We start from the raw sequence: 25,040 nt of genomic DNA on the forward strand, positions 1-25,040 counted from the left end.
TGAAAACCAACAAACTAGGCCACGGAGCCTCCGGGTGAGTCAGGGACAGAGTTAAACTGAAAATAGACCATGTTGGAATAATTAAGAAAATTCATTTCTTAAGTGTGTGGACCATCATTTTTAATTACCGTCCTCCCTAAAGGGCCAAACTGGAACCAGTCTAATGAGGTCGCACGAGGGAGGCAGATTGTGGAGATAACAGACGGGGCTGGAAGAAAAATCTCATACCTGCATGCACGTCTGTTCCAGCACATTTTTGCTTATCACATTCCATATTTTTTTCCATGACCGTTCCATAATCCAGAGCCAACTTTCCATTGCAGTTATGTCTGTGTGCAGTTACAACTATCATCGTGACATGAAAATGTATTATGTTTAAACCACAGCAGACTGTCTAGCTGCCAAACATTACTATGAACACTGTCTGAAGTAAAAACTAACACTGAAAATATGAAGATGTTTCCATCATGTTTTTCAAGTGTTCAACCTGGTTCATTGGTGCAAAACCACATGCACATCTCAATCAACAAGGATGGGCAACTTAATCTGTTCTGCCACCAGCACTTAGTTTAAGTCAAATGTTCTAGTGCGAGTAGAAACCACTACTGTTACAGCTCCGCGGCAATTTATCTGACATTCAGTCAGATCTGTGAGTGAGCAAATATTTACTGATGTCTATTTTTATCCCTTTCTGGAGCATCATCTGCCTCATCAGTGTGTCTGTTGCTAGCTAGCTTAAAGCTAACATCTGCGCATTAAATGTAAACACGAATGGTCCAGCAGTCAGATTCACGCAATTGACCTGAACCGAACATTCACTTTGCTGTGTGTACTTTTACTCAGTGTGTAGCATATTGATTAATATGTTGTACTTCCTGGGCACTTCTTGTTGATTTTTACAGGTAGCACTTTTAGCACAACCGTAACAGCTTAAGTTACAAAGCTGCCTGATAGTTTACTGCTTCAGAAGACATCCATCTCATCATATTCAACTTGATCACTTCTTACTGGATAAATACGACCTAATGACCATTTTGACATGCACATACTTAGACAGTGACCTGCAGTTAGCGTGCTGACTACTTAGGATGAGGTAATGTGTGGCAACAGGAAAAACAGAGTCCGTATCACTGGATAAACTCTGAGGTGTGTGTGTGTGTGTGGTGACCCAACACTCACGACACAAAGGCAAATACGGCCTCTGTCAAAGCAGCGATTGCTATTAGCATAGCAGCAAATCCTCAGTATTACAAAACAACAAAAACAACTCATGATTAATAGATCGGTCTGCATTGTGACGGCTGCATAAGCACTGGGGAGGCATGTGAATGGGGCAAGTATTATTACAGTGGGATCAATACCCCGAGCGGGGGAGTGGTATCGACAGGGGCTGATGCTGCAGCGCTACACTGCCGCTCCCTCTGGGACAGTGAGTCCATGGCAGGGAGACTGAAATCAGTTTACAGCATGCAGGGACACATTAATCCTATTACCACCAATGTGGTCGTTATGTTTTTTATTGAGGCAGGAGCTTTTCCTCGTCAGCAGCACTCAACCTCGGTTGAGCACACAAATACACACACTTTCCTTACATCACCCACTCTTAACATGTGAGTGTGTCCACACAGGCTCCCACGCAGATCCACACACTTTAAAGGCGACAGTAATCCAAACAGTTACACAACATTACATAAGGTGGTTGAGAGATGCTACACCAACAGCTCTTACCTTATGCCACTGCAGCATATGGACAGATGAACTCTTCCTTTACTCACCACCACTCTATCTCTTCCATCTGCCCTCTCTTGCATTTTACCCTCTCTCCCTGCCTGCCTGGTGGCAATCAGCGCTTCACTTTGGTGGTGATGCAGAACACGGCTCTACTGATGATCGAGCACTACAGAAGCAAAGGTGGGAGCATGGCTGCACAGCTTGCAAGTGCAATGTCATCTTCCAATATAGAAACATTTGGGCAGTGGCAGAAAGTAACTGGGTACATTTACTCAAGTACTAAACTTGGGTAAAATTTTAAGGTACTTGGATTTTATTTGAATATTTGCATTACTTCTACTTTGATATTCTACTCAGATTTTGGAAGAAAACAAACAACATTTTTTCACTGCACTACACTTATTTTAAACCTTACATTACTTAAGTTGCAGATTTTAAAGAAAATATAATCAACAAACAAAGTATGATGCATTATCTGTTAAATTACCCAGCAGTCTATAGTACTTAAACTCAGTCGCATAGTGATGTACACATTACTGCATTAATGCTAAATAATTATAACCACTGAATATATGTTATTTTGAAGCAGGACATTCTGCATAATGAGACATTTGGTAATTCATGTATAGTCTGACACTGGTACTTTTGTACTTTAACCCAACTACGTTTAATGCAGGACTTTTAGTTACAGTATCTGTCCAGAGTGTACCCTGCCTTTCATCCAATGTCAGGAGCATTTACATACTGTGATATTCAATTTACAATGATATAAAACTAAGAAAAGCTGAAAACCCTCATGTTCTTACAAGCTGAAACCAACCAATTTTTTAAATTTCTGTTTATTGAATGACAAAAATAAATGGATTAATCAGTTATCAAATTGTACTCAATTAATTCTCTGTGGATCGACTAATTGGCTTATCGTTTCAGCACTATTGTATGTTACATTTATAAAGTTCACCTTTAGCCAGCAGTAGGCTGCAGACACAATGTCTGTCTTCAGGTAATGGGCTTGGCATTGCTATTTCAGGCACTACAACTGCTTCGTCTTTCCAGAGTCATTTGTGTTGGACTGGAAATCCTATTGGAAATTCTGACAGCAAAATTATGTTCAGCCAGTGATTTCAGTAACAAAGGGTAATAATTGTATGACGTGGCTGCTTTTTCATCAGGCTAGTAAATTGTGGGCCTCTACATTCCACTGGGAGACCTTTTTCTTTGCTTCTAATCTTATCACTTCATAGTCTTGTCGTCTTGGCCACATGGTAACCAGACACCCCGCCGGGAGACTGTCCTTTGTTCTACGTCACCCTAACGGACGCGACGCTAACCTTTAGCAGACACCTGAGCTGCAGCACTTCTCTAGGGTTTCAGGCCAATGTGAGCTGCCCATCTCCACCTGCCTAGTGCCCAGACTGGGGGAGCAAGCACACCTGAGCCCACTGCTCTGGCCCAGGATCGCTCAACCTTGCCAAGATGCAGATCTGGTTTCCCACCAACACAGAACATGATACTGTCACCGTCTACATCCATCCTGTCTGTCCTGCCGCTGCTCCTCTGCCTCTTGCCTTCACCCTAACGACTGGCCAAAGTGCATCACAACATGTTTTTAAATGTGAGTCTCATATTAATGTTCAGATCTAATGTATGTTTGATGAGCATGGAGCAGTGTCCTTCCTCTGAATAATAAAGCAGTGAAAAGAGAAGGGTTACAAACTAAATGATTGATAAAAGCAAATAGCAATAAATCCATCAAGAACCTGGCTCTGATTACACTTAAACTCGATTTTGATTTAGATAATACAGGCATTGTCCGTTATAGAGCCTAAGTGATGAGGCAATTAATTGATCAGTCCACCAACAGAAAATTAATCAGCAAATACTTTGATAATTAAATCTTTAAGCAAAAATGCTAAACATAACCTTGTTCCATACTCTCAGCTGTGAGGATTTCTGGTATTTTGTGTCTCATCGGATAATCAACAGAATATTTTTGAGCTTTAGACTGTTGTGGGTTATAATTTTACAGACATTTTCTAGGCCGAGTGATTAATTGATTAATCAAGAAAATAATCTGCAGATCAGTTGATAATTAAAATAATCATTACCCCGCAGGCTTAATTTGTTCATCTGACCTTTAGCTTCATTAATTCTGATTTATTCAGTGCGCCCATGAAAGATTACTTTTTTAGGCTACCAAACCTAACATTTAATAAAGTGACATCAAATCATATAAAATAACACAATGGACCATTATTTTGTCACTCACTTTGCTGCTTAGATGCTCAAAATAACCATCACAAATTAAAGGGAGTGACAAAATGTTAAATAAAGCTGTATATCAAAAAGAGGCAGTGGGAAAGACTAAAAACATCATAGACGTCAGCGAAATCATTCCGGTTTTGCTGGACTACAAATAGCAGATTAGTCATCAAATATCTCCTCCTTCCTCAAAACAAGCAGAATTTCTGTGACGATAAAGCTTGAGAACAGACATATGACACAAGTGACAGATCGACAGAGGGACAGAGGGACAGACACACAGGCAGACGGGAGGACGAATGGAAAGTGACCCAGGCGGACGGAAACTTCTCCAGGCGTCCTCAGCCAGGAGTTGTGTGTGTTTGCTGACAGAGGTGTTTGTCTGTAGGTCTGTGAGTCCGCTGACTCACTGTTGTGGTTGGAGTGTGTGACTGTGGAGTGTGTGACTGTGTCAGTGTTACTACAGTCTTCAGTGTGTGGGAGAGCAGGCTTAAGTTGAAAATAACTATCCTTGGTGGTTTGCAATAATAGGTTTCACTATAATTATGTGCAAACAGGTCATGGTGTCCAAATCCAGTTTTTTCCCCCCAAACCTTGATGAAATATTTCCAAATTAAAATAAACTCATTTCATTCAGAGACCGACTGAAGCCAGAGAGGCACTTAGAAAGAGCAGGTTGACAGGCTGATTAATTATTTATACATATATAAAGAAGCAAATAAATGGGAAACCATCACCCTGGCAAGTGAGTAAATAAATAAATTAGATGTAAATGCCGGCGTCAAATCAAGCATGGGAGGTAACTGTACAGGCTTGCGTCACACTCAGTAATTACGTTCACCTGCCAACATGCTATGACCTTCACCATGTGTCCTGTGCTATCATCTGCTGATGCTCGTAGATTTTCCAGGTAATGATAGTGTTGTGACGAACGTCTGCCGTCAAAAAAAACCACCGCTCTGGCCTTGCCAAACCTCAACGGCAACAATGGTCCCTTTTGTCTTCTCCAAAATGGATACACAGTACTTTGGAATAAGAGCTTACTGTACCACCAGCTCTGCCATTATTATAACAACAACCTGCCCTGTCCACAGCCTCTCTGTTTGGCTCATTAATGATGTAACCAGCGGGGACCGAGCCAAGGCGTGGGCAAGCCATTTCAACCGTGTCAAAACAGTGGCTCTGAAACACCACAGCCATTCACAAAGCATCTCCTCTAATTAAAAACCTACCATTCACTCATTTTCTTCGTGTAGTACCATTCAAACACCACTGCTATTGCCCTAATCTTTCTGTGAAGTGTCTATAAATAGCAGCAATCCACATATTAGTTCACCCACAGTGCTTTGCAACAAAACAGGAGTCAGATTATTGTTCCTCATCTTCAGATTTGGAGATATTAATAAAAACAGGGGCCTTAGACGGGCTCAGATCTTGTTGAACGATAATAAAAACAATATCAGGCAGACAGGGAGGTGAGCTCAATCAGAGGCAGCTCCCCACATGTCCTGCTTTAATCTGCCCTCTCCCCCAGCGCTCTCCATCGCTCTCTGTGCGCCAGAAACCAGGATTAGCAGTGTTCTTTGTGCCATTCGAAAGTCAGCCCTCTGTCTGCTCTTTTAATTGTGCACAAACCCCCTTTTCTTTGGTGTTATACTGGGAGAGGTGGGTTGATAAGAGCTGCTTGACAAGAAGCTTAGATGAAGACGGCACTACTGATCAGACTGTCCTGCCCGTGGCTGTGTCAAGCCCGTCTGGGGAGGATGGCTGATCTAAGAGCGACAGCCCGGTTTCGTTAACAAAAGTAAATCACAACGAAATGAATGAGTTGATGATGCACAAGTCCTGGGTGGTAAAGGAAAAAAAACAAAACAAGTCACAGTATGTCATGACCATGACAATTATTCAGCAGAAACCCTGCACGATCAACACCTCTACCTTGACTGTTGTTTTTCTTCCAGCCACCCAGCCCCATGGAAATCTTAGGGAATATCCTATAATTACAGAGAAATGACAACTGCAGGGTGAGACACTGGTGTCTTTCACCTTGGCTGTTCTAGCAGTGGATAGAAAGTGTTATGAGAGTTGGGAGCAAACACAGCGGCTGCCCGACTCACTTTGAGGGGGGGTGGGGGGCTCAGACCACAGGGTTGGTCAGTGGTTGACATGCATGTGCAGGTTTTTATATGTGCAGGATATTTTTCAGTGACATCATATCACAACAACAAGCGGTTATTAGTGCAAACCATGCCATCCCAGACACACGAGAAGCAGGACATTTACATTCCATATACAAGAGCATATCCCCCCCCCCCCGGGCTGGTGATAAACATAGTGATAAAAAAGTGATCAAAAATGGCTGACCAAAGTGCTGTCGGAGAAGAGGGTGGGGTGACTGGGTACTTAAAACCTGCAACTGCTGCCTTTGCTCTCGCAAGAAAAATAGCTGAATTCAGCCTTCATCGCACCACAGTGCATCCGCACCGGAGAGCAAGTGGCACAGAGGAGGAAAAATACCACCACCTACACCCACACTGGCTGCTTGTGTATATATGTTACTGCACAAACTGTGTGCCAGCCTCCCAAGCTGCGTGCACGGTGGCTCAGTTTTATTCTTTCTCCCTTCCTCTTCCCTTTCTCTTTGGTAATGAGTCAAATCAGACAAGCAGACAAGCAGCCAGCAGGTGAGGGAATATATTCTGACATGGAATTTCCAAAGGGTTTAGTGGGTGAGCCAAGCTTTGGCAGACCATCTGTGTGGCCTTTTAAGCCCCAAAACTGGCACGCTGCGGTGCCAAAGGTGGGGTCCCGACTCTCACTTTGAACATATAGGTGTGCCACTGCTTCCCTGCTCTGTGACTGACAGGCAGCAGATCAAACACCTGCACCTGCCCTGAGGAATATTACTATAGGAAGTGTTCATGTTTGTCACTACTGAGTTTATAGTTACCTGAATGTACTTAATGTAAGTCAAGTCTATTTTTTATTCAGTATTTAAGAGGGTTAAATCCCTATCATCTACTCTGGATTTTTGCTCCCTGTGGCATCACTATTACAGTTGAATCATTTAAACTAGAATATTTTAATGTGCTGTTTGTATAATCTCTCTCTGATTTTCTTTCATTGGACTGCCATGGCTCTATTTTGATATTCCATAGCCTAGCGCACCTGCAGTGCTGCTGGGATGAGGAGAGAACGAAGATACAGAGGAGATGAAGAGGTGTCTGTCCGCCACTGCGTCTAAAACTGCCTCACTTCTTTCCCTGCGTGTGCCTTGCATGGACAATTCAATTCATCACACCCTCCCATTCTACCTGCGCATCGTCTCCCAAGACCTGGCGCAATAAAACTTACACAACGATATACCAATTGGTGCATTAAGGGTATTCACAATTTTTTTTTTTTTTTTTTTTGGGGGGGGGGGGGGGGGCGTGTATCCTATTCTCGTCTTGTCTACCCCATTTCTGCAATTCACCCCCCCCGTCAATCACTGTCCGTGCGCGCGGCGCCGGACGCGCGTCTTTAGCGAGCTGCGGCTCCCATTGATAAAAATCCTCGCCTGAGAGAGAGAGAGAGAGAGAGAGAGAGAGAAAGAAAGAGAGAGAGAGAGAGAGAGAGAGAGCTGCATTCAACGTCACCAAGACATGCATGCACTTCTACAGGGCAGAATGCAGTCAGTCGGTCCCGAGCAAACTGCTGCACAACTAAACAACAAAAAGGGCAAAGTCGTTATTTGCTGCAACGTGCGTTTTTCTCTAAGTACACCGTACCTGCATTTTGTCTGACGTAAACACCTCGGTGTCTACTTCGCAGGCGATGATGGTCACCATCTCCAGTTTCATATTTATCGATGGCATTCCCTTTTGTGGTTGGGGTGGGGAAAATGAAATGGATTAAAAGTCTCTCCTCCTCCTCTCTCTCGGGTCGCAGAGAAAGTGTCTTCCTTCAGTTCTTCCTCCAGAAACTTGAGGTTAAGTCCGGCGGACTGTTCTGGTTTTGGTTTTCTGTGCTGAGTTGCTGCTGGACTCCTCACTGCACTGACGCGCTGCTCAGAGTGATGCTGCAGCAGCAGTACAAACTCTCTCTCTCTCCCCCTCCCTCCCTCTCTCTCTCTCTTCCTCCCGCCCTCCCCTCCTGCATCCACATTGACGTCATTACCATCCTCACGTTCGTCGTGTTTTACGCCACTACAGTGGTTTGACGAACCATGCAGGGGGCACTGCAGAATTCACGGGCCGGTTTGTTCCGCTTTTTCTTGTATTTTTCGGCGTGTTTCTTTTTGTTCGCGGAGTTGCTGGAGAGAAATGTGTCACAACCGCTTTGAAAAATTCAGTTTATCCGACAAACTGTATGTGCACGGTACATCAAGCAATATCAGCATCAGCGTCACCCTGACTAACCCCTGTATCCCAACAGAGAGCCTGGGATTGACTTTTGATTCCTTTTAATGATGCTCTTACTCTGACAGCCCAACGAACACAACACTACAGGGGGTGGACATAATAACAAATACATGTACAGTATACTGTTAATACAATCCAAATCTTATGAACAAGCCCCACAATAATTATAGTGTTATATATTTTTGGGAGGGGGGCTGTGTCAGAGAGGTGTTGAGGGCATGGTGAAAGGCAGACAAAATAATATCAACACCTTATGCAACTTAATACAACATTTATTATTCCAAAACCACCTCCCTGTCACATCAAAAACTGAATTACAAGGTCAAATTGGATTTGCATTAGACTAGTAGTTCCCAACATGTGGGTTTGGACGCATACAAGGGAGTCGCAGAATGAATCTAAGCGGTCATGAGATGATTACTGAGATGTGTGGAATGTTATGGTAAATCTTAGCCTCAAAAAAGTAGTCAAATCACAGGCAATAACTCTCAGCTACTAATGTTGCATTGGACTGTTCCTGTTATTGTGTCCATCCCCTGTCTACCAGCAACTTTACAAGCAGCACTGCAAGATTCAGAGCTTTAGCTAACTGATAACATATACAACCTTAAGTGCTATATTTGAGCAGCTGCTTTACCAAATAACGTAAAATAAAAAAAACTCACTGCACTGGGTGTCAAAGAATACGCTGTCTTCTGAAGGCAGTTTTTTTTTTTTTTCCTGTCAAGGCGTAATTGCATAACCCTGCCTGTCAGCCGCATGCTCCCAAGTTAGATCTGCCTTCAGTTGACACGGTCTGTAGCTTCACGGGCTTTAGAATAACAGACAAACAACATGGTTACATGCCGGTCACGCTGATGTGTTCACTGCCAAAGCTGTTGTCTCCCTGTATGCTGTTAATAGATACAGAGAACTAATAAGACACCTAATTTGGGAGTTCGAGTCTTTGGGGCCGATGCCTCGTTGATCCTGGAAAGACTCCGATGTGAAAACTAGGAAAGAACTTCTCAGTGACCTGTACTGTACTTTTGTGCTGACTTGTTGATTGGAGATTAACTGTACCATGGCTCTTTATCACACACAATAAAGCAGCTGATAATGACGCCACAACCACTGCTGCCACAGCTGCCACAGCTCCTTTTCTCTTAATTATGATGATATAGTGCAAGTTTCCATTCCTGCTGAGGACCAATCATTTAAAAAATTCCCACAGACATTAAACCATTGCATAATATCCTAACAAACCATGTCTTCTTTCCATCAGTCAGATCATCTCTCCCTCTCTCCCGCCCTCCGTTTCATAATAATAATTGCCAGGCCGGCCGAGACAGCTAAGTCCCCTATAAGCCATTAATATTAAGGCTCTAGGCAGTGAGGGCTATTTATGTCTGCGTGTGTCAGGCATTGTCCACGCTGTGCAGACGGAGAACATGAGAAAGATATGTGAGGATGACTGTGACATTCCTCCACCAGACAGCATCAGTCAGTCACCCAGTCTGGAACAATTTGTCTCTAAATGCCAAAAACGCCACACATCAGACACTGTAGCATGTTGGCCTAAGCCTGAATGGCATCGTCAGCCGCTTCATCTGCGGGGAGAGAATCGGTTTTATTATTTCAAGTCACGGTAGCAAAAGAGGGCAGTACAGAAGATGTTACTTGGCAGGTTTAGATATTATTTCAAAATCACCCCCAAAGCTCATTAATCACAAGCTCAGAAGTGATAAAGCAGCGTGCCTGTGTCACCTTTTCTTCAAAATCCTCTCTGTTTTCTGAGATCTAATGTAGTCTTAGCTTGCCAAAGGTTGTGATCATTTATTTATGCCTTGTTGGAAAATTCTCTTTTCACTTGCCCCTATTTACAAAGCCTTGATAGGAATCTTCTTGACAGAAGATAGGCTAGATATTCACTGCCTTGCTCATGCTGACCAGATGCATCACTGATGCATATGGGGAGTTGGACATCAAACCACTTTTAGTCACAACATGATCTAGTCCACTCAATATCCAACCAGGAGTACTTGTAGCCCACACCAGGGGGCTCGATAGCAAGTGAGCATGGGTTTCAAAACAGGTAAAAGTAACAGGCAAATGGTTGAAATGGAAAGCTAAAAGTTAATGGATAAATGACTGCTATAGCAAAAAATAATGCTTGAGTGGTTAGAATCGCTAAAAGAACTAATTGAAATGCTTGAAAAACCCAGCTATTGCCACTCAAAGTGCTTGTGTAACAATGCACTGACCTACAAATGGACAATTAAATTGTACGAAAACATAATTTACAATTTTATATAACTGTGTTAATCAACCTCCGCTTCCACATTTAAAATGACTGAGGTGATGAGGTGTTGATCAAGGGAGCCAAGCTCATCCAACCAAGGTTGGGAACCGCTCCTGTACAGCCCCTGCCATCGACATAGAGTGTACTGGATGTATACTTGAATGTTTTGCTTATCAAAGCGCTGTGTTGATGCGCTCCTCTGATCCCTTATGTTACTGCTGATAAGTAGGATGGATCGCTGTGGATGATGAAGCACTTTTCTTCCTCTCTGGCCTCATTCTGCAGCTCTCCTCCTCCTCCTTCTCATTCGCAATTCTCTTCTCCTCATTCACAATTCCCTCTGTTAGATCTCACAGTCAGCACACCCTGAACAAGACTCCGCGTAGGAAAATATCAAGCTCCAACACATTTTTTATCCATTTCAAATAAGACTCTGTAACCGAGAAGAGCGACTGCTCATTTCTTACAAAACGCAGATGATTATGACCTTTCCAATGGTGCCATCTTGTAAGACTTGTTAATAGCAGCATTAGTGTATCACTGTAACAGTTATTTTAAATGAAAGAATGATATTTTTTCTTCAAACGGTGGATACCTTATTTCTGGAGTAAATGTATACACATAAAACATGTGCTGCAGTATGCTGTGTATTTGAGTGAATTTCATATCTTAGAAGACTAGTTTGACATTTTGGGAATTACTCGCTTTACTTGCTTTCTTGCCAAGAGCTGAATGAGAATATTAATACTGCTTGCATCTGTACGGTAAATAGCTGTAGCCAGCAGCCAGTTGACTAGAAACATGGGTAAAGAGCTAGCCTCTAAAGCTTGTGTTAGATCGTGGCAAGAAAGCACATCAGTGTTGTTTCCCAAAATGGTGAACTATTCATTCCAGGATAATCCAGATGCTTCAGCACTTCAACACTGTAGCCAATTTTGTAGTAATGCAGTAAAAGCCACAGTGCCTACTCTCACAATTTTACAGTTTGTTGTTGATTACCAAATCCATGAATGCATCATAACATGCAAATAAGATGGAGATGGGTAGATTTAGGAAATGGAAATCTTTTTTATCTTTTTTTTTTCATTAAACCTCTGTTTCTTCACGTGCATGCAAAAATAAACAGATACACGTGCAGCATTAATTCACAAATAAAGCACAGAGTTAATGGAATAACAGAAATCTAGTTATTGCAGAGTCTCTAAAGTGCATGGTATACTTTATGAGAGACGGGAAGACGAGGAGGCAGAGAGGCAGCAGAGATGCTCAAAGGGTGAGACGCTGTGTCTCGGATTCACTTACGAGCAGAATTTGTATTCTGAAGTGGAGCTCTGCAGAGGAGCAGGAGGGAGGAAATCAGGGCAGTGGATCATCACGGTGGGCTAATATACGCATGCTCGTAATGCACACATGTATGTTAATGCGCACTGAACTTAACAATACAACACACGAACACAATAAAAAATAAAAACTGCATGCAAATATATACTGCATTTGTGCTGTATCATTTATGAATTGACACACATACACAAACACGCCTTAGTAAACATGTATTCACTGCAAGAATTCACCCAAAATAAAAAAGCATTCAAATATTAAAACAAGTCTCATAGACACACGAGTGATATGAGCTTCTGTGGGTGTGTTTGTGTATGTGTGATGTGAAAGCAGAAGAATGAAAGGAATGACAGTGTAAAAATAAACTCCAGAGCTCGGCCACTGCAGGCATGCAGATAGGCTAGCAGCTGCACTATCCTCATGATCTTCATACACCTGCACACAGACGCTTACACACGTGTGCACATACACACAAACACACACACACACACACACACACACACACACACACATGCTCCATCCCTTCTCTGCCAACCTCTTGTTAAACCAGGCTACCTCGCTTGGCCCAGCCAAACCAAACCGTGGTGCCAGCGCCAATGCAATTGCTGTAATCTAGGCCAAGCTATTTATAAAGCAAGCAGCCAAGTACAGGCACAGGGAGCCAGGGGGAGACAGAGGGATGGGAGGATAAAAGAGTGTCTACAGGGCAGAGAGACAGATCTACAGAGTGTAGGTGAGAAAGAGTGGGGGAGAACACAGAAGCAAATAGAGGCAGGATGGTGTAGAGAGGAATAAAAGTAGTGAGAGGGTGAGTGAAAATAGAAAGAAAGAAAGAAAGAAAGAGAAAGAGAGAGAGAGAGAGAGAGAGAGAGAGAGGTCCTGTCAGGTGCAAAGAATGGCATGATACCTGAGCATGAGCAGACAACCGCCATCAGCTGTAAATGACAAACACAAGAAGCCTCCATCAACACTCCACCAAAGCTTGAAACTTATTTTATCTGGTGGTTTGAGATCTGCTGACAAACTAACATGAAGACATGAGAAGCAGGGAGAGTGGCTGCTGCAGCATTTAGTTGTTTGGATGTGTAAAATGTTGAGAGTTTTAAATGACTTCTGGCAATCAAGCTTTAATTAATAGTGATAGACATCTCCCAGAGGGCATCTTTGACTGTAACTCTTCTCTCCTAATTAACAAAAATGTGCCTGTTATCATGGGAAATTTGTACATGCAACTATATGAGTAAAATGTCCAATATTCTTATATGAATGAAAAACTTGCTTATTATGACACTGGGGTCATTGATGATACAGTCCTACCAAAGACAGGTTTTGTCTGTTAAGTCACTGGTTATAGAGACAAGTTTAAGGTCTGAATGTTTACAGGGGCTTTAACTACACACTGAAATTCTGATGACTCTGGTCAAGTTGCAATGTGAATTATAGCATGGTCAACTATTATTCTCTATCAGGGGCATGGGGATGCCCTGTACAGATTTCACAGAAATTCTAATGGAAGTATTAAAAGTAGTTTCATTTTTTAAATTGAAAATAAGCACATACAAATGTAAGTGTATTAGTTTTGGAACAGGGATTAACCAAACAAAATTTATTGCATAACCATACCTATTAGCAGATATAAGGGGAATAATGCACCATCATAGAGATGTTTATACACTAACATTCTTTTTATTCAGACGTTTATATAAATTAATTATATAAAAATTGTGTGAGTTTGTATAAGCAATACGACGGAAAGAAAATCAGTTTTAAAAGGTCAGTATCAAGCTGATATTGATCCACTGTTGGAGCTGAAAAAATAAATCACTTGATGGATTAGGTGACGTACAGAAAAACCACATTTTCTGGTGCCAGTTTCTCAGGATTCAAGGCTCATTCATTTTTACTGTTTTAATGTCATCATAAATTTAAAGTATTTAGGTCCTGGACAGTTTTTTGGACTGGGACAAAACACATTATTCAAACTTATTATTTTACTAGTTTCAACTCCAGTGGATGATTATTTGGTTAATCATAAAAGAAGTTGACAGTTTAATTAATGATGAAAATAATTTTTAGTTTAGTTTAAGTTCATTCAAGCAACATCATATGCAGTCATAACACAAGTTTAAAGGTGCTATATGTAAATTTTGGTTTGCGTTTACAAGAGGCTTGAATATGCCCTCTTGACAGTGCTACTCTCACTATCTCAAAGTGATGTTACGAGATGAGACGGGCTATACAGGCTGGGGCTAGCTGGTTAGCATGCAAACTTCAATCGAAGAAAAGAAGTGAGAAATAGAAGCGCAACAAGAGTTAAAACTGGCAAAGAAAATTAGAAAAGCTGCTTTGTGCAGGCTACAGAATACAGCTTTTACAAACAGCATCACAAACACTGCCCAAAGATGGGAACTGACAGCATAGTATGTTTTTGATTCACAGCCCACATCTGGTAGGCCACCAGCAGCTGTTCAGCGTTTTAACCCAGTCCAGCAGCTTAGGAGCTGGAGAGATGAGCTGCCATATAGCTGTGTGAGCGGGACAGAGACAGAGGGTGAGGACGACGGAGCACAGAGTGACACGTGCCGATGGTTCCACTGATTGCTTTGCTTTGAAATCAGGTCAAATCTTTGGATGGGCTAGGCAGACTCTCCGACCTGCATGCATCACTGCTGCTAGAATACCAGACACAACAAATAATACTAATAATAAAAAAAACAACAACAGGGAGGGAGGGCATTCTCAGAGCCTTGACAACACAGTGCTTTGAGAAGTGGGTGCCATTTTCTAAGGTGGGCAAAACAAATAGGGAGAAAGAAATTACAGACTCTTCACCAGAGAACAGGAAGAACTCTCTATTCTTTCATTTCAAACAGATCTAATTTAAAGCCATGGGATCCCCATGGCAACTTTGATGAGCACAGGTGTTAAACTGGTGCAATGAGACAGCAAACTTTAAAGGATAAGGCTGGCCTATGAGCAAACTAAATTAAAAAGACAAGATAGATATGCTATAGCTTCCAGATTTGAGTCAGACAACCCACCAGTCACCAGAGCGACATATGCTCAAACTGTACAAATCATAGGCACAGACTGGCACACAGGTGCCATTAACTTGGGTATACCATCAGTAAGCAACATGATGACAATGATGAGAGGTAGAGAAAGTGAGGTGCAGGCAGAGATGGACTTAGATGACGAGAAAGAAAAGCACTTGTGGGAGAAATGAAACATCCCCAGAAAAACAGGAATAAACAAGAAGCATTGGGAAGCATTGAATTGAGGAGAGTCATGCACATGACACACGATTGTTTTTCCATCTTCTGGCAAACAGTTCAAAACGAGTGCAAAGAGAAAAACCAACAAGACACAGTCAATAGTCCTGTAAGTGACAACAGGCGGATATGGATTTGAATGTTGGTTTCCACACCTCTTTCCTAATAAATAACTCCAAGAAGCAGCCTCACAGGGGAGCACAGCTTTGCAAACTCCAGTGCCACTCAATATTAAGGTGTCAACAAAATTCTGTCTTTTCAGATGTATAATGGAGTCTAAGCTTTTCATGTTTAAAATATATCTTTAAAGGACTACTTTTCATTTATATCTCACAATCAGCTTAACTTCCTGTTTCCTGTGTTTATTTCAGCCTTAAAGCAATCATCTGCAAAACATTACCTATTTTGTGCACTGTATGATTGCAGTTACACCTCGATTCATGAGAGTCCATCTGTACTTGGCATTGGTTAAATAACAGCTCATATTCTGTTGTTGTATTGTGAACTTCTTGAAAGCACTCAAAAAGAACATTTCTTTTTTTAGACTGAACCAGAAACTAATCTTGATTTAAATAGAATCACAAAAGCATGACACAGAACAAATAACACAGCAGCTTACATAGCATCTGAATTCTTAGAGTTTCATAATCAGCCCGTGTGGTCGGCGAGGGTGGAGTTGGTTTTTAATCAAAGCAACTGTACACAAAACCAATGATCATCACACATTGAAGAGCATTTCATTGAAGCTTACACACTAAAGGTGCAGGAGTGATAGTGTACGAGTGTCAATTTAAGAAAAGACCGAAATAAAACTATTATATCCTGATGAGAACATAATGTTTATCTTTAAATAGATGCAGATTGTCTGAGGTGCAGAGATACAGTATTACATCACAGACTTACGTAACTGGGTTTGATTAGCTGTGTGAAGTAATTTTTCAAAATTGCAAGGTAACTAAATCATATCAATGTATTCAAGAGATATTTTTAATGGCTTTATTAGGGTTATGCTAAATAAGGGCGAAAATGCCCTTGTATCCATTTGAGCACCGATGGGCATGTTGGTCTTATACTGAGGTATGGTCAGGTGCATTGCTATGTTGAGGTAGTGGAAAGCTATTGGATGATTGAACAAAAAGAAACCTGGTCTGAAGTCAATGGTGCAGGATTTCACTGTTATGTTAAGGGTGAATCACTGAGATAGTTTTATGGGTAGGTAGGCGGGTGCACAATGTGGGAACGCTCTGCCTACACACACAGGGACATGCATCAGCGCACAGACATGCACAAGATTAAGAATAAAAAGGCATGGTCTGTGTTGCATAACATTGCCATGCATCATGCATGTCTTTTAGACAAAAGTGAGGACACATTACAGGACTTAACAGGAGAAGGCATGATGCTGACGTGCATGTGTTGATGCCAATGAACCAAAATATATGCCAGCAGCAGCACGGGCGAGGAGAGATCAGCTGGCATAAGAAGCTGGCAAATGTGTAATGTGTGCCATCTGAGCTTCCACATTTGGTCAGAGGCCTTTTAGTCCCCCTCTGCACTAGCACAGATCTCTGAATAATGACCATCACAAGTTCTGAGATCCCCGGGTGACACCTTCAAGTTACTTGTTCTCCCCCACCAGCAGTCCAATTCAAATTAATCGCTTATTGAAACAGTTGTTGATTAACTAGTAACCAATAATTTCCAATTAGTTACAGAAATGATTATCCTTCTCTGTCTGTATGCAGTAAAACATAAGAAAAGTGGTGAAACAAAATCTCGTGTCTTCAATCCCTCTCCTGAGGCAGAAGGTTAGTTAATAAAAAATGACTAGGTCACAGGATTCTAGGGAGTCTAGATACTAAGATGACCTTCTTTCAAGACTCTTTTCATGGTAGGAAACAACTAACATAGTAGGTGTTAGTGATGACATTAACAATGCCTCTGAACTATTCAAATGTCTCAGAAAGCCATGACAGTGTTGCAGTGAGCCAGCATGCACCAGGACCCTGACACTGAGACAGGTAAAAGGAATTTAGCCATAATTAATCTCATTGTTTGTACCTGTGCTTTTCCTACTGCAGCATGTCAAAATTAAGATATTTGGCCGTGCTGCTGACGCAGTTATGTAGCAGCAGAAAAACCTGCATATAAGGTGGCAGGTATGACGCTGAGTCTCTATTAGCTGATATCAAACAGGAAGTGGACACACTGTGGTTCAATTTTATTTTTTTCACAGCTACTAAGTGCTGGAAAACACAGCACACCAAATCAGGTTTGGGAGCACACATACAATTAAGGCAAAATTTATTCCAACCTTGAGTAACAGGTTCAATAAAGCTAAAAAAAAGAGTGAGAGATGTGTCAATCACACGGTACAGAAAAAATCACCTATGTGGGTTAATCATGGCTGCACAGCGTCTTTTCTGTCACTGTATCCCCTCTCTGCTTAACTTACTTCTGCTGGCACGAAGACCTCTTATTATGTGTTCAGTCTGTCCATAAATGCTTTGTAAATATAAAAATAGCAATTTGAATAAATACAGATATTTTGCCATAGAAATGATGAGAATACAGTATTAGCTTGCCTGTTTATATCTGTGGATTCAGTAGAGGCTCAAATTTTACAATAAAATCTAGTAGACTTCAACTTGAGATACTCATTAAAATGCAAGTAGCAATGTAGTTTAACAGAGAAAAGTGGGGAAACTGCTATTGCAAAAGAGAGCAGCACTGTCATCTTGTGAAATGTGCAAAATATTTTGCCATATGAGTGCCATAACAGCTCAGTTTAGTCACATAGTGCTTTTCCATTGCTGCCCGTCTTCAATTGCCTTCTGCTACTTGATAAATAAAGGCAAAACAAGCACACCAGGTCGGTGAGACAACCCCAGTCAGTGTACCAGAATAATATCCAGGCCGCAGCAGGAGCAGGAGGCCAGCGGCACTCACTCACTCTGCACTGCATCATGTCTGACCTTCAGCCTGCCAAGCACCCGCTCTCTCACGTTCACCCCCCAAGACCCACACCCAAAAATAGACTGTAGTCTGACACATGCAAACTACCACGCGCATGCATGCACACTGTATGTACATGCATTGTGTGTGCAAAGAAAGCACACACACAGACACATACACGGTCACACTCACTTTACATCTCACATTTCACATCTTCTATCTCACTGTCTTTAGTCCCTAATGTGTTTCATCGCTCAACCCTAAACTGGGGTTGTCTTACTTTATCGTCCGATTGACTTGAGTCATACTATCAAACACATTAGTGTGAAGTGGGACAGATGTGTCCGGCAGAGCTGTAAAAACTTACTTACAGTTTTTTTATCGCAGCTCCATTGCCAATGCATTGCTAAGGAGGACAATCTGGAAACTCTTTGCAGTACAGATGCAGGGGGGGGAATGGTAGCTAGTGGCTACTGTAATAGTTCTGGTTTAATGTGCTTATACTGTTTATACTGTACAGCTCTACATTTTCTGCCTCCCCCCACAAAAACAGCGTAAGTGAATGAAAGTTCATCTGTGGTGCTCTCAGCTTCGAAAAATTACATTTTAAACTAGAAGTGCACAACTTTTGTCTCCCCCTTCTGGTAGTGAGGGTAATTACATTTATTTATATGTAAAATTCCTGCACTCCAGTTTAATTTTTCCAGAAATAATGACCTAGTTAATATTAAAAACAGCAGTCGGCTGCAACTGAGAAACTGAATTGTGAAACACTACGACACAAGGACAACAAATTAAATAATAGTCAGACTACAGGTGTTGTAAAAATTACTTGGTACCACAGATGTATTACAGGGACTGGATACTGGAGCAGAGGGGATTTTTTCCCCCCATTGCAATACCATGAATGACCACATTTTGTGGCCATCCTACAGATGCAAGTCATATTCACTTACTTTTAGTTTTTTCTCTTTTCTCTTTGGCTGCTAAATGCTCCAATATGTGCAGGTAGTATACAAGGGATTTATTGGAGCTTTGTTCCTGAAAATAGCTGTCTGCAGCCAGAAATGAGGTAGATGAGAGCAATGACAGTGAACCAAAAATTTAGGTCGTGGGTTGTAAAACTAAAACAATAAACTGGAAGACAATTAAATGCTGTGTAGGGCCGAGAGGACCTGCAGAATCAACTCATAATTCCCTGTGGGTTCATCACTTCAAGCAACCCTCATCACATTATATATTATTTGGCCTACTGCTAGCACAAGCATATTGATTTAGTGAAACTTTAAGCTGACATGATTAATTTAGTATAATCCCATAACAATACAGAGCAGGAATGTAAAAATATGTTTGCTTTTCTTGCCTGTAAGATAAAAACATTTTGCTTGATGTAGTATTAAGCCTGCAGCTGGTACTTGCTTGATTGCACTGGTTATGGATTGAGGAGAGCTCAGTCTGACAGCAGCAGGAACCACAATGAAAGCTTTGCTCTGTGCTGATTAGGCCTGATATACACTGGGCACTATGAGGGACGATTCATAATGGCTTCTTTGACCTTTCTCTTGACAAGCACAGAAACCACTTTGCCTCTTTACTTTGCCCACACACACACACACACACACACACACACACACCTCTATCTTTCACTCCCTCACTCCTCGTATACACTTGTTTTCTGTGGGGGCTATAGATAATGAATCATGTCTACATTAGAAGCTACAATGGCAACGGCCATTTTCACTCTATGCAATAGTGTTAATCGTAATGTTGATCATTCGTCGGGCCTCAATGAAAACCACTCTGTGCAAGTTAATCAGGGCTTTAAGCGAGTCAGCGTTTTTCATGTTACATCTAATATGACAGTACAGATTCAGTCCAATTACCACTGCCGGGGGGTGGGGGTAGGGTGGGGGATCGTTGAAGGGTTTTAAACGCATATTTATAAAATACATAATCTCTCTGACTTCGTGGGTGATAGAACATTCACTTCCTGGATTTATTTTCATCACTGTCCCTGTTGTTTACAGTCTACCATCCTTTATCAAGCTGGAGACTTGCATTGCACTGCAATGTCTGACATTAATAAATATAGAAAACAGAGACTAAAAAGGAATTGGATAATTTGTACAAGCAATCAATGAAAAATGTATTTGGGAGGAAAATAAAATGAAGGATGTCTTCAGTGTGAAGTTTTTCAAAATATTACCATATGATAAGGTTAGATTTTTTTATAAACATATCTCTCACTAAGCAGGAAAGGCTTGCTAATGCACTATTTATTATGAGGAATAATCCCTCTCTGGCAGGTTTTGATTTTCATTAAGGGTGAAGAGTCAAGAAGGTAGACCACAAACCTTGATCTTTTTGAGACATTTAAAGAAAAGAAAAAAAAAAGTAGCCTTAGCTTAAATGTTGCATTTGTCTGTAATAGTGACACACAGTGACTGATAAACAGTTCCCATAATTATAAGTGTCGTGCTACAGCCCTGTTAGTCATGAGAATTAATTTTAATTAGTGAATGAATAATAAACCTAATCACTTCAGCTGGAGAGACCTCAGCTGAACTTCCAGAAGAAACAGCAAGCACTTTTAAGGCATCTCTCCATTTCACTTAAAAGCTAGTCAGGGGAACAAAATACTGCAGATAAAAGAGAAAAGTGTGCCATGAGGTTTTACTGTCTTTTCACTAATGCAAAAGAAAGGAAAAGGCTTTCATAGCCTGCTAAGAGCTTCTTATAAATATGGGGGCACATGTCTCTCTCTCTCCCTACCTCCCTCCCTCCCTAAAAGAGCACAGTGTGATTACAGAAACAGCCCGTCCTCCTGCATGCAGGCCTTTGAGAACAGAAACAGAAGGTAATGTCAGTGTTGGGAGCGAGCCAAGAGCCCAAAGACACAAAAATGTAGGTTGCCATGTCCCCGTACTTCAATGAGGATGTAGACACTGAATTTAGAGATGTCAAGTTTTTAGCAGTCAGGAAAAAGCTGGAATTTAGCAATTTTAGAATAACATACAGACTAGGTGAGTGAGTGTGTATGTGTCTGTGTGTGAGCAGAATCAAACAGCACTGCTACAAGCCAAAAACAACCTCATGAAGTCCCTGTTCGTGCTTTGAAAATATCACAACCTGTTTTTTCTTATTTCATACCTCATCCCTTCCTGTCCTCATTTTTAAAAGTTTAAATAAATGTCAAAAGTTCTATTCTTAGCCTAGCTCATTTAACTGAACCATATGGAGAACAATCTATTGACATGCTCTGACTGAGGGGTGTGTGGGTGGCATTTCCACTTAAAAGCCCGAGTGTGAATCGTAATGAAGTGAGGAGGCAAAGTGAAAGGGAGGGAAGGGGGCGGACTCCACCACTAGGAGCAATGGGTGTACAAACAGCAAACTCACAAAGCAGGAGTGATTCATTTAATGGGATTTTGTGTATGCGCCAGATTTAGCCTCTCTGCTTTGCATTTACATACATAGAGAGGATAAATAAGGAAACGCTTTGGAGAGAGACAGAGGGGAAATATTAAAAGAACTGAGGAGGGAAAAGACAGCATGCAAGTGATCAGAAAGGGAAGAGAAACCTTGAAGAGAGAAGAGATGGCTAGTTTTTAGAGATGTACAGTAGAGGAGATGGATGGATAGATGACTTGACAGAGAATGAAAGACTAGGCGACTTAAAAAGAGAGGCAGAGAGAGAGATGTGCGCGCCAGCTGGAAGGATGGAGGGATGGTAGGACAGCATAATTGGATTAGAGGGGCAGAAAATTAAAAGTATTTTCTTTGTATCCTCCTCCAGCAAACAGGATCCAGCGATCCAAGTGCTACTGCTCTGAGTCTGATTAAGCTGTGAAAGAGATACTCTACATGTCCTAGAGAGGCCTTAAGAGAATATACACATTATGCGTATGCATGGGCAGACGCATAATTGTAGTCAATGTCTGCAACATGTCTGTCCGTGGGCTTCTGTAAGAGCCCTGCTGCCACATCTATAGGCATAAGTGGGCATGAATAACACACTGCGTGAGGTGATGATCGAATGATATGCACAGACACATGGATTAAGGCGGAGTATGGCTCATGATTCTGTGCAAGTCATATTGTAATCCACTGCCCTGCATTCATGTTCCCTGGCATATAAATGACAGCATCAGGTGTGTGTGTGTGCGCGCGCGTGTGTGCCTTTGCGGTTGAGCAATCAGCAACGCAGCTTGAGACCGTGACTGGACTTCGACAGACAGGAGCAAAAGCTGTGGATGACATCATGCACGTGCTGCTGTGCTTTGAAATCTTGGGACGTGCTGACACATTCAGCTGGATGACTCAAACGCACACAGACTGACGCACCAACCGACCCACAGATACACACATATGCGCAGCCAAAATATGACCCAGAAAGTGAGTCTGCTCCATCTCACCCTTTGTACGTCCTCTTCGAACACTGCTTCGTGGACGCTGCATGCAAAGAGCGCAGTGGGGAGGTCGCTCAGATCCATCATCTCTTCTGCCATGCCGTCCTGATCATTCTCTCCAAACACCATGTCCTCCTCCTCCTCCTCGTCCTCCTCAGGATCACTACTGTAGGCCTCTGAGCCGTTGCTCCACGCCTTGGAACTCTCTCGCAGCATGCTGAAGCCTTTTTAGTAGACTGCTGACAGGGAGACAGGGACCACAGAGGCTGGAAGTGGCAAGAGGTGAGGTTAACAGATTGGAAGTTAGGGAGAAAAGGTGAATATACCGGCTGAATGCTTGGAGAAAAGCCTAAAGAGAATGAGGTGATGGCGAGACACTGGTGTGTGAAGACTACAACGATGCGCTAAAGTGTCAGAGATGATACTAGAGGCTGTGGGATGATGAAGGAAGGAGTGACCGTTAAAGATCACAAAAGGAAAGAATGATGATCAGGAGAGAAGAGGAGGCAAAAAATACTTATAAGCCCAGTTTTCCTGATTAAAATATCCAGTCTTTTTTCACTGGCTGTTAGCAGGTGACTAAGAGAAAATCTACCACCTGCCCCTAGTCCAAAGCCGAGTGGTACTGTATTTATACTGACTCATACAACACTGTACATAAGCTTGACCCTCAAAGAATACTGGTGCAACAAACCTAAAGATAAATTCATAAAATACACTCTTTAGCACTGAAATTAATGATACATTCTACCATTTATTTACTGACTTTTAACCGATTGATTAATCGTTTAGAATAAGTCATTAAACAGTAAAAAAAAAAAAATCAAAAATCAAAAATCAATCCCAGAGCCTAACGTGGTGTCTTTAAAATGCTTGTTTTGTTCTACCAGCAGTCCAAAATCCAAATATATCGAGGGTAAGAAAGTGGTAAGCTGGAGAGTGAAAATCCACTACCAAAAAACTGTAGTGGCTGATTCTTTTCCTGTTAGCTGACTTAACGATTAATCGACTAAATATTTCAAATTCAATCATACTGTGAGTTGTACAAGGAAGCAACGTGTGGGAAAATATTATAAAATGAATCATATAATAGAACATTGTAAGATGAAGCCGGAAGATATGTAACTTCCAGTAGGCTATACTGTGTTACACCAACATTGTACTGGGGACAGAGTGCCATCTAGTGGTATAAGTACTGAATGACGCTTATGATCAATATTAACTGTAAATCACAATAACATCTAAAAATCAACCGGATATCAAATATTTATGTCAAACACAAAAAATATATTAATTACGGACTAAAAACTGCATCCTCCTCTTATTTAATATCCGTAGGCTGACGTACAAACAGCACGCGACGGCAATGACACCATAACATCACATGTCTACAGCATAAATGGCCGTTGAGGATCGTGACATCAAAATTGCATTGCGTGTTCTCCAAGGTAACCCCTGTATATTACATCAAAGGCTCATGTAACAAAAAATCTGCACGCGCGTTTATCTTAACGGTAACACACTTTAGTCTCTCGTGAAAACACTAGTTTCCACAGCTAAATACTGTTTTTTAAAGATATAATACGAAGGATATTGGTTCGAAAGTTACCACAGAGTCATAGCAGAGCTCACACGGATGAAGTTGCCGTTTTAATTTTCATCTCTAATCGGTTCACTTGCAAATATTCTCGTCTGTAAAATTCTTATTACTCACCTCACTACTGTCAGTGAAAGCAGCCGAGACAACCCATTGCACGCAGACTGAAATCAAGATTTCCGGGATACTTTGCTTAATAAGACGGAGTGAAGCCGGCCTATTTTTTTTACGTTGCTGTCAGACTCGTCCTTGTTTGTTTATCACTGGATTATTGAACATTTATCTGATGCAGCCTACTCCAGCGTCAGGACCCGCAGGTGAGACCAATGAAATACCGGCAGAGGCTTGCAGCGACCAATGAGGTTGCAGCAAGGGGGAGGATGATCCGGTTCAAGATTGGTGGCGATCAAGCAGCAAAACTGTAATTAATTTGATAGTCGACGTCAAAGAGAGTCAATTCAGCCAGTCTGAGAACCGATCAAGGGTCTCACTTGCTGTCTAAAATTAGATACTAACATCTCTACAGATATATAATTTTTACTGTATTACAGCTCGATTCTCTGGATCCACCTGTTGCACACACAAATTAAAGTACTTCCTCAATTTTGTGCAGCAGTTGAATTTGAACCCTAACCCTAAAATTGACTTTGGAGTAGTCTCGATTTCGAAGCAACATGATGCAGCAGATTTTCAGGATGAAACTAGGTGGGTCAATAGGATTTTTCAGGCACCAAATTGCATATTGGATTACAGGTTTATCATGACTCTGCAAACACTGCTAAATGATTGTGT

At 41.6% G+C, this 25,040-nt stretch overlaps 1 protein-coding gene across 1 annotated transcript in view; it reads right to left on the bottom strand.

Moving 5' to 3' along the window:
- Positions 1-24,707, bottom strand: part of rcan3 (regulator of calcineurin 3) — a 39,087-nt gene extending 14,380 nt beyond the window's left edge. Inside the window, 2 exon segments of the mRNA XM_018663608.2 lie at positions 22,658-22,917; positions 24,366-24,707. Of these exon segments, the coding sequence (XP_018519124.1) occupies positions 22,658-22,867 (210 nt within the window). The 5' untranslated portion in view covers positions 22,868-22,917; positions 24,366-24,707.
- Between the last annotated feature and the right edge of the window lie 333 nt (positions 24,708-25,040).

The sequence above is a fragment of the Lates calcarifer genome, linkage group LG19 (genome assembly GCF_001640805.2).
Source record: "Lates calcarifer isolate ASB-BC8 linkage group LG19, TLL_Latcal_v3, whole genome shotgun sequence".
NCBI classification, from domain to species: Eukaryota; Metazoa; Chordata; class Actinopteri; family Centropomidae; genus Lates; species Lates calcarifer.